We start from the raw sequence: 16952 nt of genomic DNA on the forward strand, positions 1-16952 counted from the left end.
TCTAGACGCCGCAGGGGAGGTGCACACTCGGCACTTCCGCCTGCAGCCACCCCCAGCGATTACTGACTGCCCTGCTCTCGAGGGCGGGCGGCTCCCCGCTCTCGCAGGGCTCTTTGTGTAGACCCGGGTCCCCTCCCGGAGCAGCGCCCCCTTACTGTTCCAGTTCCCATCGCATCTCGTCGTGGTTTAATTTGCATTTCCCTGATTACCAGTCATGTTGACCGCTCAGGCACGGGATTGTTCTTGTGTTCTTTTGTGTCTTCTTTTGTGCTCACATCTTTTGCCCGTTTTTAATTGCTGGTTTGTCTCCTGCTCCTGAGCTGCGGGAGTGGTCCACTTGTGCAAGGCTCTGTGTCCGCGCCTTTCCTGGCCAAGTCAGCCTCAGCTTGAATGAGCGCCTTGTTTCCTGCCCAGGAGTCTGGTGGTGGGTCCACGGGGGCTCTCGGCCCTCTGGGGGGCTTGTGCCCCGTGGCTGCTGTGCCGCCATCCTCCGCCCCGCATTCAGAGTGTGAGGTCAAGGACTCTTCCCCCCGGAGGCTCTCACCTGGCTCTGCTCTCTGCCAGCATCGCCTCCCCAGCCCCCAAGGGAACCCTGCAGGCCTGGGTCTCCTGGGGGACCTGGAGCCCCAGAGGGGAAGCCTGGCCTTTCTCAACCTCTCCAGGCCCACGGGGAGCGCAGGCTGCTGCTCTGTGCTGGACCCTGTCCTCCACCCTCACTCACATACACCCCTTACCAGCCCCGGGCCTGGGAGTGGTCAGAGGACAGCCTTGCCTGTGCCCCAGGAGCAGCCAAGGGCATCCCTCAGGGTGGGATTGGAAGAAACAGGTAAAGAAATCAGAGCAGGAAGGACTTCCCTCAGGGGGGCGCGGTGGCTGAGAATCTGCCTGCCGATGCAGGGGACCTGGGTTCGAGCCCTGGTCCAGGAAGATCCCACATGCCGCAGAGCAACTAAGCCCGTGCGTCACAACTGCTGAGCCCACGTGCCACAACTGCTGAAGCCCGCGTGCCTGGAGCCCGTGCTCCGGAACAAGAGAAGCCACCGCAATGAGAAGCCCACGCACCGCAACGAAGAGTAGCGCCTCGCTCGTCGCAACTAGAGAAAAGCCCACGGACAGCAACGAAGACCCAACAGAGCCAAAAATAAATAAATTTATTTATTAAAAAAGAAAAAGGATTATGAGAAAAGAAATCAGAGCAGGAAGTTTGGCCTGAGGGTGACAGGGAGGTGTGACCCAGCTCTTGGTGCTGAGCTTTGGAGAGATTAGGGTGGGACCTCTTTAAGGGAATTGGTGGGCGCCAGTAGGGGTCAGGGAGGGACCTGGGGTGACCCTGCCCCCTCCCCTCCTGCCCCCCGCCCCCGCCTGCTTCCCCACGTGGTGCTGAAGCAGGTCTCCTCTGGCAGGTTTTTTAGAATTTTATTTTATGAGAACAGGCAGTTACGGCTCCCCAAGTGCTGTAAAAGTTAATGTGATGGCCTCCCTGCGCCTGGGCTCATTTTTATAATTTTTTATTTTATGAAACAGGACAGAGAGCTTAGTGACTTATTACTATTCATTTCGTTTCAATGCAGTAAATATTGATTCAGTTGGGGGTTTTCAATTTAAACCACTCTGCGATTATATAAAATATTACTGGCCTCTGAAATTATGCTTACCGATCCCTTCGGCTGCTCATTAAGGAAGGAGTGCAGTTGTAGGTCCCTTTGCCCTCATCATTCTAATAAATGGGCTGAGGTGCGTTTCTGCACGGGAGGTGCCGCGGAAACTGCTGGCAGGGGCCTGACAGCAAGGATGCAACTCTTAATTTGGAAGTCCGTTCAAAGCGCGTCTTGCTTATTTATTTCTCTCTCTGCCTGAGTCTAGCAGGCCTTTCAGCTGTCAGCAGCCCTGAGGCCTGAATGCCTGCCTGCGCTCCCCGGTGGGTTTGGGGAGGGCCTGGGGCTCGGGCGACGATGTGGGGCCTTGACCCCTCACCCCCTTGATGGTTTCGGGGAGGTGAGGGAGGAGACCAGCCTTGCCAGGGCACAGCTGTCCCCTGTCGGCACTGAGGCTGGGACGTTGAGGACTACCCGCTCTCCCTCCGGAACCTGGTCCAGAAGTGGGGCCTTTCTTGGCCACGTTAGAGCTCAGCCCCTCGCTGACAGGGCCTGGCCTGGGATGCAGGACCCTGAGGAGAGGGCCCTGGATGCCAGGGCCCAGCTGGTGCACAGGCCGAGGTGGCCCTGCTGCCTTCCTTCTCTTCTGTGCTCTCTGTCAAGCACCGCCACCGGTGTGGGCTGGCACGTGGAACCCCCTGCCCTTAGGAGCCGAGCACCAGGCCAGCCTGTCCCTCTGGGTCCAGGGTCTGTTCGTTCTCTCAGTCCCCGTCCTGCCCCGTGTGGGCAGCTCTAGGACGGACCCGTGATGTCGGGGGACATGGCCAGCGCTGCAGGGAGTCAGCACTAAGGGTCTGGAGCCCTGAGCGAGGGGAGGCTGTGCTCGGCCGGGCCACCCCAGTGCCACGCGGCCCGTGTGCTCCCAGGCAGGGGCGAGGCAGAGCCATGCTCCTCCTCGGCTGTCTGTGCTGGCACTGCGGGGGCATTGACATGGGGTGTGCGGGTACTTGGTGTGGGGTGGGGCCGGGTGGGGCTCACGTGCCTCTTCCCCATCAGTCCGAGCCTCTGGCCCGTCCTCCCCAGTGGCCACACAGCCCCCCGTGACAGTTGCCGCCCAACGCAGCTCTGTGCCACCACTTCTTCCCTGGCCATGGGGACCACTGTCGTGGGCCCAGGGTCACAGGCACTGTAGCCGGAGTGTTTGTGGCGAGACCACATTGACAGGTGGCACCTGTGTTCCATCTGCAGGCGGCGTGGGAGCGGAGGCTGGCGGCCTACACTGGAGCCCCCGTTTGCTCTGTCTCAGGCCAGGGGCTGCTGTTCCGTGGCCATGGTCCCTCCCTCTCCGGGCCCGTGGTGAGCTGGCCCGGAGCTCGCTGGCCCAGGGTGCACCCCTGGGTCAGTGTCCCTGAGGGCCATGCTGGTAGGCAGGAGCTGCCGCACAGGGCTGGGGCCAAGGCCGGGGTGCAGGGCACAGCGGCCCGCTGAGCAGGCCAGGGCGCTCTGCCGCAGGTCCCTCCTGGGACGGCCTCTGTCGTCTGGCCAGCCCCAGCCCTGCTGGTGCCTCGTCTGTGTGTGACTCGTGGGCCCTCGAGCCTTCAGCCCTCTTGCTTCATCCCTTGGCCCTGCTTTTTTGTCGCTGCCTCCACACATTGGTGTCTTTCTCTCCATGGACGGACGTGCGCGTGTCTCCCTTCTGTCCTGCTCCCACTACCCCGTGCCCTTCCTCTTGCAGTGTGGGACGCCGCTCCCTGGCGCCTCAGGCGTGCGCGTGGTGCCGGGGACAGGGAGGTGAGGAGGGCGGGCGTGCCGAGTGGCCGGGGCCCCGGCGGTGGCAGGCTGTGAAGCGCTCTTACTCTAGAACGCCCGCGCCCGGCGCCACCCCGTGGCCCAGCGCCACCCCCCAGCCTCCGCGCCTCGCTGTAGCTGCCCCTCGGGGAAGGGCTCTCCCAGGCCACCCTCCATCTCTGCTGCCTGTGGCCGGGCCTGCTTCGCCTGCCGTAGCGCACTGCGTCTTGATCATGAGACGTGCAGGGGGCTTCTTTGCCCTACGGGAGCTGGCTTGTGTGGCCAAGCCCTGCCCAGCAGCCTCCAGACCGGCGTGGAAAAGGGTCAGGCAGGCAGGAGCCTCGCCCGGGCCTGGCTCCTTGTGGGCCAGCGCTGACGGGACAGCACCCTGCAGGGCCCCGTGCGACACTGCCACTGCCACGGCCAGAGCACAGGCCACGGTGTGGCCTCCCCGTGCGCTTGGTGACAGTACAGCGACTCACAGAGGAAGAGTGGGACAGGCCAGGTTGGGTGTTTCAGGATAAACCTAGAGAGAGCATCCCTGCCGTTCGCCCCGGGGGAAGCTTTGTTCCGAAGGCAGCGGGACTGTTGGAAGGAAGCTGGGCAGGTCCCGTGAGGTCCCTCCCCGTGGGGCCCTGTGGGAGGTGGCCCTCGGGGGTGCCCAGGCCCTGGCCACACCTTGCACTGTGGGCCCTCGTGCGTCTGTGTCGGTGTCCCGGGGGATGAGGAGCAGGGGCAGCTGAAAGGACTGCCCCCGACGGGGAGACAGAAAGCGTCCTTGTCCACCAGTGCTTCCTGGGTGCCTTCCACAGTCAAACGCCGTTTGAAATGCCACTTTTATCCTGGCTTAGAGGCGGTAGTAAAGCATCGTTCAAATATCAATACCGTATTTAACTCTTTGCGTACGTCCAGCCTCCTGCCTGAGCTTACCCCACGGCACGATTCCCCTCGGGGCCGAGCCAGGGCCTCTGGAGATGGGTTGGGGGGAGGCGTTGTTCTAGGGGTCTGGGTAGCTCAGGGAAATGGGCTCCCTGCGTTGGCTGTGGGGTCCGGGGGGCTCCCCTTGCTGGGGACCGTGCCCAAAGGGCTCCCACAAGCAGGTGCCCGCTCAGGCCCCTGGTGGGCCTCAGGCAGCCTGGCCACCACCTCCTCCCCATGCCCCACCCTGTGGCATCAGCCCTGCTCCGCGTCACCCTCAGCTTCTCTGGGCAGGGGGCTCCCAAAGGGCACAGGGGCACCCAAGTAGCTGCTGGGCCCTTGGGGGGTTGGGTGGGCATGTCCTCCCCCTGCCATGGCTCGGCACTTAGCCCCCCCCCCACCCCCAGCATGTCGCCATGTGGGTCCTCAGAGGTGGGCCTTCGGTTCGCCCCTCTTCCACCCCTGGCCATTGAGGGCTCCAACCAGGACCGGGGTTGCTGAGCCAGAATGTCGTCCACCCACTGCTGGGGCGTCCACGTCACATCTTCTCCCCCCTGGCACCCTGCTAAGGCTGTCAGAGGGCCTCTCCAGCCACTGCACGTGCGAACTGGTGGACAGTGGAGGAATCGTGGGGTGTCTCCTTTTAAACATTTGTCCCAAGTTGGAGGGGCTGCGGTTGCAAAGACCTCTGTGAGTTGGGGCAGGCCCGCTGACGGCTGCCCTTGCCCCGGCCACCCCTTCTGCGGGGCAGTCACCGCGGCCAGGCAGGACCCTGAGCCCAGCTCCGGCTGAGCCTGGCTCTGGGCCCTCACTCCCATCTCCTGGAGCCAGAGCAGCAGGCGGGCGCAGAGCCGGTTTATTTTCCTCGGACTTTCTCCGAAGTCAGCAAGGTTTCTGTGGCTGCCCCACCCACTCCCCAGAGTAAGGAGCCCCGGTTTAATTTGCGGTTAGATGTCTGTTAAGATTGCGTCCACTTCCCAAGTCAGCACTTAATTGGCAAGGCGCTTGATTTAACAGCGTGGGAGCCTCCACCGGAAAAATGGCTTGAATAAATCACCGTCTGACGCCAGAAAATAGATATAATCTCAGCATTAACTACATTAATAGTAGCAGGAGCCGAATTAAGAAGGCCATAAAGCATAGGCGGGGGGAGCATGAATTATGGCCCAGGCTCTGTCCCCTTGGCAAGGGGGATCCTCTGGGGGTGGGGCAGGGCAGAGGGGGTGCGCCAGGCCCCTCCCAGTCCGCCCTGCCCTGCCCACCTGCCCGGTAGGGGCCCAGGTGGGTATGCCCAGCTCGGGGCTTGCATGTGGGCGTGGCCAGGCCACCTGTCCCGCCCCGCCTTGCTGGGCTCCGGTGTCTGGCCCTGGGAAGGAGGGTGGGCTTGGCCGCTCTGCCCTCCAGGGCTCCCCCCACCCCACCCCTAGGGCCTCCTTGGGGCCGGGCCCTGGCTGAGCGCTTTCCACCTGGACCATCCTCCACCAGCAGGTGCTAGCAAGGTCTCTGCCGTGTGAGACCCAGCGCCGATGGGACCGCACTGCCGCCACCTCCTCCCTCCCACAGATGGCTCTGCCCCGTGGTGTCTGCAGCCCGGATGTGTTCCCGAGGCAACATTTGGCTTGCCGCGTAGGTGGCTACAGCCTGACCCGGCTGTTGAAGTTGTGCCTCTTTTGTCCACCTCACTGAGGTCAGTCCACCCAGGAGGGACCGCCCTGGTTCTGGGCTTTAGGGAGAGCCAGGGGGGCACCTCCTGCCGTGCTGGTTTGCATCTTCTCGTGTCCTTCTTGGCGTTAACTGCCACTGCCAGAAACTTTTCGACAATTTACTGGAGGAGAATGCTGTCCAGTTTTCATTTCAGTTTTTTTTTTTCCCCCCACACCACGTGGCTTGTGGGAATCTCAGTTCCCCGACCAGGGATTGAACCCGGGCCACAGCAGCGAAAGCGTGAAATCCTAACTGCTAGACCACCAGGGAACTCTTTTAATTTCAGTTTTATTCATACTCTTTGTCAAGTTCAGCATTCTTTATGTGTACTGTTCATTTGTCTCTGGCCTGTTTCTTACAGGTTTTCAAGACTCTCTAAGTATTCGGGGTGGGGGGCACCCTTTTGGATTTTTAACAAACTTTTTACTTTTCTGTGTTCTTAAAACTGTCAGTCTGTTAAGACTTAGTATATCGATTTGCTTAGAACAGCCTTCCTCATCCCAAGATTACATGAGTTCAGTTATTTTCTTCTAGTGCTGTGTTTTCAAGGTTTGCATTTAAAACTGTAACCTACCTGGACTTTACTGGGGACATGGTGTAAGACTAAAGGTCAAATTTAATTTTGCTTAACGCTTATTACCTGGTTGTCTCTGGACCACTAGACATTCAGACTTTTTTTCCAGTATTTAAAAATGTCACTTTTGTCATGTACAAATCTTGTTCCTGAACTTGGCCTTCTGGACAGATCTTTCTCTTTGATTTCCCTTTGCAAAACATTTGTGGTGGTTTGTATTTTCAGTGGTCAGTTCTGTGGGTTTTCATCTTGCGTGCCTACCGCACAGGTCGGGGTATGCCCGTCTCCTGCCCCGGGAGCTCCCACATGCTCCTTCCCGTCACGTCCCCAGCCAGCCACCCATAGGTCCCACTCCTCTGGCCTCTGGCCTCTAGACTAGCTCTGTCTCCAAACTTTTGAACTTCATACCAGTGGATTCATATAGTAGGTACTGTTTTGTGTGTGACTTCTTTTGCTCACCGTTTGTTGTGGACTGAATCATCCAAATTCACAGGCTGAGTCTCTGAACCCCAGTGTGGCTATATTTGGAGACGAGGCCTTTACAGAGGTGGTTAAGGTTAAATGTGGTCATTTAGGGTGGGGCCCTAATCTGATAGGTTTGGTGTCTTTATAAGCAGAGGAAGAGACGCCAGAGCTGAGCACTCAGACGCCACCTGCAGGCCAGGAGGAAAGGCCTCACCAGGAACCAGCCCTGCTGGTGCCTTGAGCTGGGGCTTCCGGCCTCCAGAACTGTGGGCCAACCTAGCCGCCCGTCTGTGGTGCCTTACGGCAGCCTGAGCCAGCTGAGGTGGTGCCGTGTGCAGCAGAGGCGTCTTCTTTTCCCTCACTGTGCCGCACTCCTCTCAGGGTGTGCCACACTGTGCTCGTTTGCTCTCGATGGACGTCTGGGTTATTTCCAGGCTCTGCTGCTCTCTGTCCTGTTGGGCATGTTGCCGAGTGACAAGGAGCCCTCCTCTCTATGGAACTGCTGCCTCAGCGGTGGATGGATGCTGGGCTGTAGCAGGGAAGGCCGGTCTCCCGCACGGCTGTCCTAGCCTGCACTTGTGCCACAGTGTGAGGGTGCTCCGGTCACGGGGGCTAGGGTGGCATCTCACGTCCCGATGACTCACGGTGCCAGCGTCTTCTCCCACTTTGGCAGACCTTCGTGAAGTGCCCGATGGAGTCTTTTGCCCACTTTTGTATTAGTGTGTTTTTTTATTGATTTGCTAGTGTTCTTTATATATCGTGGCTACATTTCTCTATCAGATATCTTCTCACAGCGTGGGGCTTGCCTTTCGGTGCTGTCTAATTTAGCAGTCTTCTTTTATGAGTAGTGCTCTTTGTGTCGTGTTGAGGAATAGTTGAAAGGTCACGCTTTCTTCTAGAAGCTTGGCTATTTTAGCATTTATATGCAGCCTACGACCCTTCGTGAGTTAACTTTTACTCGCCATCTGAGGTGGGGGGTCAAGGTTTTTTTGTCTCCTCACAGAGACGTTTGCTGAGACGAGCCCCTCCCCCCACCAAAATGCAGAGCCAGAGACTGTGTGTCTGGCCTCCGTATTCTTCAGGTGAACCGTAGCAACACTGGCTCAGTTTCTCAGCCTTCCGCAGCCAGCCAGCCTCCGAACCCACCCACCTGCACTTAAGCTTCTCATTCTGCCCTCTGTGCAGGGCTTGCCTCGTCTCGGTGCTGCAGAAACGGTGTCGCGTGGGTTTTGCCTGTCTGCGGGCACACCTGCCAAGGTGTCGCCTTTAGTGTTTTGTTTTGCTTTTTTTTGTGGTCCCAGCCAGTCTTGCTGGTGTCTTGGAGGCTTTGACGGGCGTGTGTTCACCTTGCAGGTAGCTGCCTGCTCACCCTCTGCCTCTCAGGAACTTTTGCTATTGAGCTCGTGGGCCTTTCCCTGGAGTTGCTTGGATCCCGCGTCTGCGCGGCCACCGCCCCCTTTCCCGGGGAGCCAGGCTGTGCTCACGTGTGACTCTCGGAGGAGCCGTCCCACTGGGGACTGTGCGGGAGGGGCACCTGCCCCCCCCCCACTCCTCTCTTCCTGAGTCTCTTTACGTAGCGGTGACATGCGGGTCCCTGAGGGCCGGGGCTTGTAGCATTCAGGGGTCTGGTCGTGTTCCCACTGTGTCACACGCTCCCGCTTGGGCTGCCCTCCAGCGTCTCTCAGCTCGGCCACGTCCAGGTGCTGGGGCCTCTTCGTGACGTACATGCAAGCGTGAATGTCCTAGGGGGTCACCAGAGGGACACGGGCGACTGGTGTGAGAGCCAGAGGTGCAGCGGGGATGCAGCGAGGTGCCTGCCGAGCAGATGGCAGCCCTGGCTCTGGGGCTGGAGGGGAGCTGGAGAGACGGGGAGGGGTGCAGGTGGCCAGGGCCCTCTAACCCTGAGCAGTAGGCCGCGTGGCGCTCTGCGAGTGAGAGGCTGCGAGCCGCGTCCCGAGAAGGGCCAGCTGTAAGGTGGAGCGCGCCGAGCGCCAGCCAGCAGGACTGCGGGGCAGCGTGAGGGCAGAGGCCCCGAGATGGGCTGCCGAGCAGGTAGGTGATGGGAGGCCTGGCCAAGGAGCGCGAGCCCTCTGCTGCCAGAGGTTAGGTGGCCTGGCTTTTCACTGGGGCCTCGGCCCATCCGCTACCAGGGCTCCGTGGGGGCGCTCTCTGGGCTCTCTGGGCGCTGGTCCCCGCGTCCCTGGTGATGGGGGTCAGAGCAGTGGGCACCAGGGCACAGAGGAGGGGTTGCTCTGAGGATGGTGTGTGGGCAGCAGGGGCTGACGCGCTGGCCCAGCTTTGAGGAGGGAGCTTGAGGAAGCGCCCTCGGGGCTTGGTGGGCGGAGTCTGAGGTCTTGGCTCGGGGTGGGACGTGGAGGCTGGGCTGGACCTGAAACCCGGGCATCGCGGATGTTGCCCGGGGGCGTCCTCGGGTGCAAGGGCCGGAGACCGGACGAGCCAGGCGACTGGCACAGGGCTCCTTCAGGGGTGTCCTCAGGGAGCCAGAGAACCTGGGGCTGGCGCTCTACTGCCTGAGCCGCCTTCCCTTGTCTATTGCCCACGTGGAGCGCCTCGCCGATGCAGCCCTGCGGGAGAGGGCTGGGATGGGTGGGCTGGAGTTCACGGGCACAGTGAGCCGGTGAGGGCCGGGGTGGGGGGGCGGGAGGAGTTGGTGGGCAAGAGAGAGCGACATGGGAGGGGCCGAGGGAGCAGAGGAAGGGCCCGCCCTGCCCCTCACCAGCCGTCAGGGGCCAGGGGAGCCCTGGGCGACAGCCCAGCATGGAAGGCGACCCTTGGGTGCAGAGGACCGAGGTCCCGCCCTGGGCTACACCAGCTATTCGGCTGCCTGATCCTGGGCTCCCCCAGCCCCTCAGCCCAGCGAGCTGAACTCTGCCCTCTGGAGTGGGGCCATTAAGGCCCAATAATAACCTGTTTTTTGCAGCTAACATACAAAACACCAATAGCTTCAGCTGAAATGGATTTTTAAAAGTGTCATTTTATGGAGAATTTTACTTTCTATTTTGTTGTTTACTAGGCTCTTAAAAGGAAAGCTTGTAATGCACGCATTGATCGAAATACCAATTGAATAGATGTGAGCACATAAAACAACCCAGCCCCCCTCATGCAGCCCCGGCGCTCGTACTGCGGGCAGCACGATTAGTGTTGCCCACCAGATGCCGGCTGGCCAGGGGCGCCCCGAATCATTTCTGTTCATTAGCGGGGACCCCCTGGGAAGGAGAGGCACCCTCAGAGACGACGCCCAGGTGTCCTGCTGGGTCAGGGGGGCCCGTGGCAGCCAGCCCCCTGCCTGCACCCCCCGCCCCCGCAGTTCCACCCTCAAGTGCTCAGCCTGTGCCCTGGGCCGGCCAGCTCTCTCCAGGGCTGTCCTGTCCTTGTCGCGACCCACCAGGGCCCTCAGGCCTCAGCTCCCACCCGGACCCGTAGCCCCGCAGCCCCGCATCCACTGCGAGCAGGTGTGTCCTGGGAAGCCGAGCCATCACCTCACCCCTGCCCCAGGGTGGCCGGGGCCACACGCAGGAGGAGCACGTCACACGCCGGGAGGAGGGTCCCAGGAAGCCAGGTGGCCCCAGTCATCCTGAGGCCCGCACCGTCCGTCCGTCCGTCTGTCCATCCGCTGAGTCCCTGGCTCCCGGGAGCCTGCCCTGCCACCCCTCCTGGACCCTAGCCCCCGAGGGCCTCTGTCCCTCGCCCCCAGAACCCAGAACGTTCTGTCAGCACCTGCGTGACAGGATGCCCTGCACGACGGCCAGGACCCCGAGTGAGGCCTCAGCTGGGAGGGCGCAGCCTGTGGCGGGGAGCCAGGCCGTCAGCGTTTCCGTGGAAAGCCCGCTTAAGCAGTTTGCAGCCGTCACGGTGGCGGCAGCGGCTGAGCCTGACCTACTTGGGATTCGCCGCGCAGCCGCCTCCCCGGGTGCCCCTTCTGCTGACGGCGCACTCCCCGCTTGCCTGGAGCTGCGTGGAAGCCGCTCCACTTCCTGAAAAATGCTTCCCCACTTGTTTTCTCTGCTCCCGGCCAGCCTGCCTGCCTCCTGGCCCTGCACTGCCCAGCCCCGGCCTCAGTCCCTCCAGCTGAGCCCAGGGGCCTCTCCTGGTGTAAGTGCCCCACGTGTCCTGTCTCCCGCCCACCGAGGTCTCCCGTCTGTGTGTCTCCCCTCACACCTCAGGGCATCCCGGTGTGCGGGACCCGGGTGGCCCCCCAGCCTCCCTCCTGGTGTGCATTCACCCAGCACGGGTCACTGGAGCCCCCGCTCACCGGCATGGCCCCCGCCCCGTGGTGCCCGCTCCCAGGTATGACACAGCCCTGTGCCGTCGGGGTTTGGGGGAGGCTTCCCAGGGACCTGACGTCTGACCTGGTCTCCAGGTAGACCTGTGTGACAGGCACAGGGATGGCACGTGCACAGGCCTGGCTCAAGGGGGGTCGCAGTGGCCGTTGAGGGCCCGAGAGACCCGCCTGCAGGGGGGGAAGGTGGAGCACGGGGAGCTCGAGCAGACGTGCAGCTTTCAAACCAACTGATGGGATGGGGACCCCACCAGGGAGCCGTGAATGAGGGCAGGACCCCAGACTGCCTCTGGGGCGAGAGGGCCACTTCCTCGGTACCAGTGACAGAGGTCCGGGCTGCGTCCCCATCCCGGGGCGTGCGGGGCGTGCGGAGGAGGGGAGCAGACTGTGGGGACTGGAAGGAAGGTACCAGCGAAGCGCTCTGTGTCTGAGGGGCCTTCCTGGAGCATAGCCGCCAGTTCCGCCAGCAACTTGTCCAGGCGCGGGCTCCCTGGGCCTGGCCCTGTCCCCAGCAGGCTCTGTCCCACCCTCTCTGGGTCCACGGGGCCTGTGCCAGGCTGCCTTAGGACTGGGTGCTGAGAGGCCTGGAGCCCTCAGGAGTGGGTACGCCGGAGCGGGGCCCCTTCAGCTCCAGTGTGGTCCTGCCATCCCACCTGAGCAGTGACAGCCGAGGAGGAGCCCGCGGGGCTGTGCTGGCGGCCTGAGGCCGTGTCAGTTTAAAGGCCAGTGGACCTGGCGAGGAGGCCTGGGCACCCGGGCACAGCTCCAGGGTGAGGCTCGCCCTGCCCAGGGTGTCCTGGAGGCTGGGGCTGCTTCCAGGGTCTCCAGGGCCAGGCCGGCTCCCTGCCCCTTGCCTCCCTGCACCTGACCATGCCCTCCGTTAGGAGGAGCCACTCTGTGGGCCTTAAGGTGACGTGGCCTGGCAGGCTGCCTGTCCTTGGCCCAGGGTCTTGGGTGCGCTGGGGCAGGTGAGGTGCGTGGCGTTCAGGTGCTGGTCTGCCTGGCGCTCCGTGCACGCACACCTGTGCCCCAGGCTGCCAGGCTGCTTAGCCCAGGATGCTCTGGGTGGGCCCGTCTCAGCCGTGCAGCCCGAGAAGCGGACCCGCAGCAGGGGCGCCCTGCGCATGGTGTTGGGGGCTGCACAGACCTGCTTGGGCAGTGGCCAGGGAGCGTGCAGGGAGCCTGGGTGTCCAGGGCCAGCCTTTGAAACCGTTGGGGAGTGGGGGAGCCCTGGCAGGCTGGGCACTCGGCCAGTGCCGGCAGTGCGCCCCGCAGGCCGAGCAGAGGTTTTGTCACGCTCATCCTGGCTCCCTGGGGAGAGCTTTCCTGTGTTACCCAGACCCTGATGCCCCATCTCTCGGGGTCCATTTTCCCTGGGACTTTCTACTCACTTCCTGGGTACAGCAGGTGAGAGGGGCCTCAGAGGGCAGAGCCCCTTGGAGTTCCTGGATGGCCTTGGGCCTAGGAGTTTCTAGCTGCTCCCCAGGCAGCGGACACACGGCTGCTTTTCTTTTTAAACCTACTTTTGTGGCGTGTGTGTCTTTCTCCCCATTACTGCCGCTTTTCATTTAAAACGTTATCTCCCCCCCACCTGTCCTTCGTGGCCCCCAGGGGGCCGAGGGGAGGCCCAGCCCTCACCCCAGAGTAGTCAAGGTTATGGTGATAAATCCTGGGGCATTGTCACTGCTATTCGGAGTAAATTGGCTGGCCGCTTTCGGGCTGAAGGAAAGATAATTTGCTGTAGTATTTCAAATGGATTAGAAATGGATTTGAAGGGAAAGTTCATGCCTCCCATCACAAAGGCGAGTAAAAGGACTATCTTAAGGCAGGTTCCCTCCCCGGCCTTCATTATCCTCGCTTAATACCTTTCCTATTTTCCAGCCTTAATGAAATTTCCTGGCGGCATGGGCCTGCCGGACGGATGGGAGCAGCCTTTAGATCTGAGGCTCCTGTTGTAGAAAAGGAATTACAGGCCCTTGCTGCGAGGGCAGGCGCGTTCTCTGGGTCCTTGGCCCTGCTATTATCTCATTAATTTTATCCCCTCGTCTCAATACAGTTCGTTTCCAAAGGCTGTCCTCTCCATTAGGGTAACAATTTACTGGAGTGCTGTGACACCCACGGCAATGAAAGGCTACAAGGTGTTTGGGGCGGCGGGGGGTGGGGCCCAGCCCACTGTTCCAGTTCCCGCCTGCCCAGCATCTGCCAGGCCACAGGTCCAAAGTCCCCGGGACCAGCGGGAGAGGGAGGGGCAGAGGCGGCTCTGCGAGACTGCAGGCCGGGCCGGTTTCCACGGGCTGGGGGCCCTCCCCAGCCCTCGCCAGCCCTCCCCGAGTTCTTTGGGTGCATCCACCTCCCCCAGGCAGCCCCAGGGCACCATCTGGGAGTGCAGCTTCTCCCAGCTTGGCTCCCAGGCTCCTGGGGTGCCCCAGGGAGCTGTGGCTCCAGGGCTGTTCTCGTGCTGCAGCCCTGCACCCAGGCACGCGGGGTCCTCGGGCCCAGGTGTGAGCACAGACTGTGAGCACAGAGCCGGGGCCTCGGAGCAGGAGGCCTGCTGCGCCTCCGCTCCTCCCGGAGGCCCGCAGTTGCCCCACCACTGCACCAGAGCCCAGGGGCATGGCTTTTCGGGTCGGAAAGGCGATGGATCGGTTGGTCGTGTTCATCCATAAGAATAATCAACATTGTCCCGAGAAAGAAATGTCACCTGAGACGGGCGTTTTAGCAGTAAGAGCAAATCGCAGAAGGCAGTGATTAACGGGGCCATTTCTCCTGGGGGTGGGGGGTGGCCAACAACAGCCCCAGACTGAGGCTTCTCTGTGTGCAGAGCTGTGGGATGCAGGCCCTGGGGGGGGGGGCCGCCTGAGGGGTCCGGCACACGCTCTGCCCTGAAGCTTCCAGTTCCTTCTGGCCCCAGGACCTGCCGGCCTCCACCCTGCTGGGTCCTGCCTGGGCGGGGCCTCCTCTTCCTTGGGCTGCCACGTGCCGCTTGAATCCCACGGCCCACGGCGTCGCCTGCGTGGCTGCCTCTGGGGGCGGTGGTCTGTCCCTGTCCAGCCTCAGCCAGGAGCGCATGCCCACCGGTGGGGAGCTTCCTCACCTCTTGAAGGGCCTGACTCCCTTCCTCCCCACCGTCTCTCACGTTTGATGGGGGCCAGCGCCCTGGGCGGAGGGAGAGGCAGGTGGGAGAGGGGGTGCCCCTGGTAATGGGAGGGGCGGCTGAGCGCGTCTTTGTTCCTGGCAAGCGCAGTCACACGATGGCGATGCACAGCCTGTGCGGGAGGCTGGGGACTGTCCCTGAGCAGCCGCCCCACGGTGAGGGCCTGAGTGCCACGGGCAGCCGGCGCGCTGGGGGGCGACCCTGGGTGCACAGATGGGGGCTGCGGAGTGGGGGGCCCCGACGCTGCGCCTCGCCCGGGGCTGGCAGATGAAAGGGCAGCTGGTTTGTGGGCGGGGAGACCTCTGAGGGCTCGGGATGGTGCGGGGCTGGGGGCCGGGGCTGTCGGGGGCCTCTCAGCCTCGGGCTAAGTGAGCTGTGGTGACCACCAGCCTGGGCTCTGCTCTCAACCTTGGAGATCAGGGCTCAGGCCAAGCTGTGCCTTTCGGGCAGCAGCCACAGCTCCTGCAGAGGGCCCCGGGCTCCCAAGACTGACAGCGCTCTGCAGTGAGGGGAGGAGACCCCACCCAGCCCTGCCCCCTCCTCACACCTCCACCTGGCCTTGGTGTGAGCCCAGGGGACAGGGCAGGTGCCCGCTGGACATGCAGATGCCCTGAGGCCAAGGCGGGTAGATCTGCAGTCCCAAGGTCCGGGAGAGCCTGGAGGTCTGGCTCCTCCCCCAGAGGATGCCCACGTGCCCCGTGAGAGGGCAGCTGGAGCCTGTCGGCACGGCCAGCGTGAGCCGGGCTGCCGAGGACCCTTGGCAGGAGTCCTTCGCTCCAAGATCGGTCTCTGTGAACTTAAGTTTTAATTAGGGGAAACGGGGTTGTGCGCTTTCTGGCGGGCCTCCTCAGCTTCCCGCCTCATGGTGCTGCTTCAGGTCCCCAGCACCCGGCTCACTCGGCTGGTGAGAATGACCCCCAACTCGCAGATGGAGAGATGGGGGCCAAGAGGTGGGCCCGGAGGCCTGCCGCATCCCGTCTGCACTTCAGACCCAGGTCTGGGCCCTCTCCCTGGCCCTAGGGAGCCAGGAAAGGGTGTGCTGCTGCCCAGGTGGAGTTGGGGTTCATATGCTCCCAGGGGAAGGGGCCTCAGCGGGAGCACTTTGGAGAACCCAGAGGGAGGGTGCCATGTGTGCCCCAGGACGGGCCCTGACTTCAGCTGGCTCCTCTGCTGGGCCCCAGGCTGCTGCTGGTGGCACTGCCTGCAGTAGGACCACCCTCCTCACACGCCGCCCCTCCTGCTGCTTGGGGGCCATCTTCGGGTAGAGGTGATGCTCACGCGACAGCTGGTGCTCCCTTGCCCAGGTTTGCCAGTGGGGCCCGAATGTACACTGGGTGGGGACAGCGTGATTAGCAGAATCTGAGCTCATAGGGAATTAAGCTCAAGTTGCATAAACAGATTCCTGCTGAAACGCACGGGGTTGGGGGGCGGTGCAAGGCCAAGTCCTTCTGGAGCCCTGAGGCCCTGGGCAGCGGGAGGGCCTTGGACCCCTCGTGGCAGCTCGGGGGAGCAGGTCCACCAGGGCAGCTGCAGGCCCACCATCTGTGGGACCTGAGTCAGGGTGTGTGTGGCCGCTGCGCGCTGTGTGTCTGTCGGGGGACTTATCCAGACCCGTCTGCCCTTGGGCTGGCCTGGGCGTCCGCTAACCCCAGGACAGGCGGCTCAGTCCTCTGCCAGCCTTTGACCTCGAGGAGACTTCAGTCTTTCCCCTGCCACAGCTTGCCGGCGGGAGCAGGGTCTGTGAGCCTGTCCCCTCCCAGTCTCCATGCAGGGCCCTCCGTGCAATGGAAAGAGAGGCAGGGAGGGCGGGCAGTGGAGCTTGCTGACCCCACAGCACGGCCTTCCCAAAGCCGGGGTGGCACCACTGGGGCAGCGCCCAGGAGGTGTTCCCGGGCAGTGGTGATGGCCACAGGCCTTAGAGTAGACCCTCAGGGCCACCTTAGTGCAAGCGCCCAGGGCACAAAGGAGCCCCCTCGAAGCCGTGTCGCAGAGGCGTGCGTGTCGGAGGGGGAGGCTCAGTCCCAGCCTGGTTGGTGGGGTTGAGGGTGCCCCCTCCTGTGCCAGTGGAGGGCGGGAGACAGGTTTCCGCGACCGCGGGCCCTGGGGCTGGGCTGACAGGCGTTCCCTGTCCTTGCAGGTCCTTGGTGCTGAACGGCCTGCGTTCTGCTGCAGCGGGTGGGAAAGCCCAGCCCGGCTCCCCTCGGTGGCGGAACAAAGGCTACCGTTGTATCGGAGGCGTCCTCTACAAGGTGTCGGCCAACAAGCTCTCCAAGACCTACGGCCGGCCCGGCGGCGACGGGGGCAGCAGGCCCCTCCTGCGCGCAGGTGAGGCTCCTGGCGGGTGAGGGCTGTGCGTGCGCCGGTTGCTCCAGGCTGGCCACCTGTCTGAGGCCCCAGGCCTGGGGCTCTCCCGGAGCCGGCCCGGCCCAGGCCCAAGCGAGGGCTTCCCAGACA

The 16952-nt window shown here is 62.7% G+C and overlaps 1 protein-coding gene across 1 annotated transcript in view; it reads left to right on the forward strand.

Annotated features, from left to right (window-relative positions):
* ZC3H3 (zinc finger CCCH-type containing 3) overlaps window positions 1-16952 on the forward strand; it is an 81777-nt gene that overhangs the window by 37575 nt on the left and 27250 nt on the right. The window contains exon 5 of the mRNA XM_082675217.1: window positions 16636-16823. Within this exon, the coding sequence (XP_082531343.1) occupies window positions 16636-16823 (188 nt within the window). The remainder of the gene's footprint in view (window positions 1-16635; window positions 16824-16952) is intronic.

This window comes from Grampus griseus, assembly GCF_964374135.1.
Source record: "Grampus griseus genome assembly, chromosome: 17".
NCBI lineage: Eukaryota > Metazoa > Chordata > Mammalia > Artiodactyla > Delphinidae > Grampus > Grampus griseus.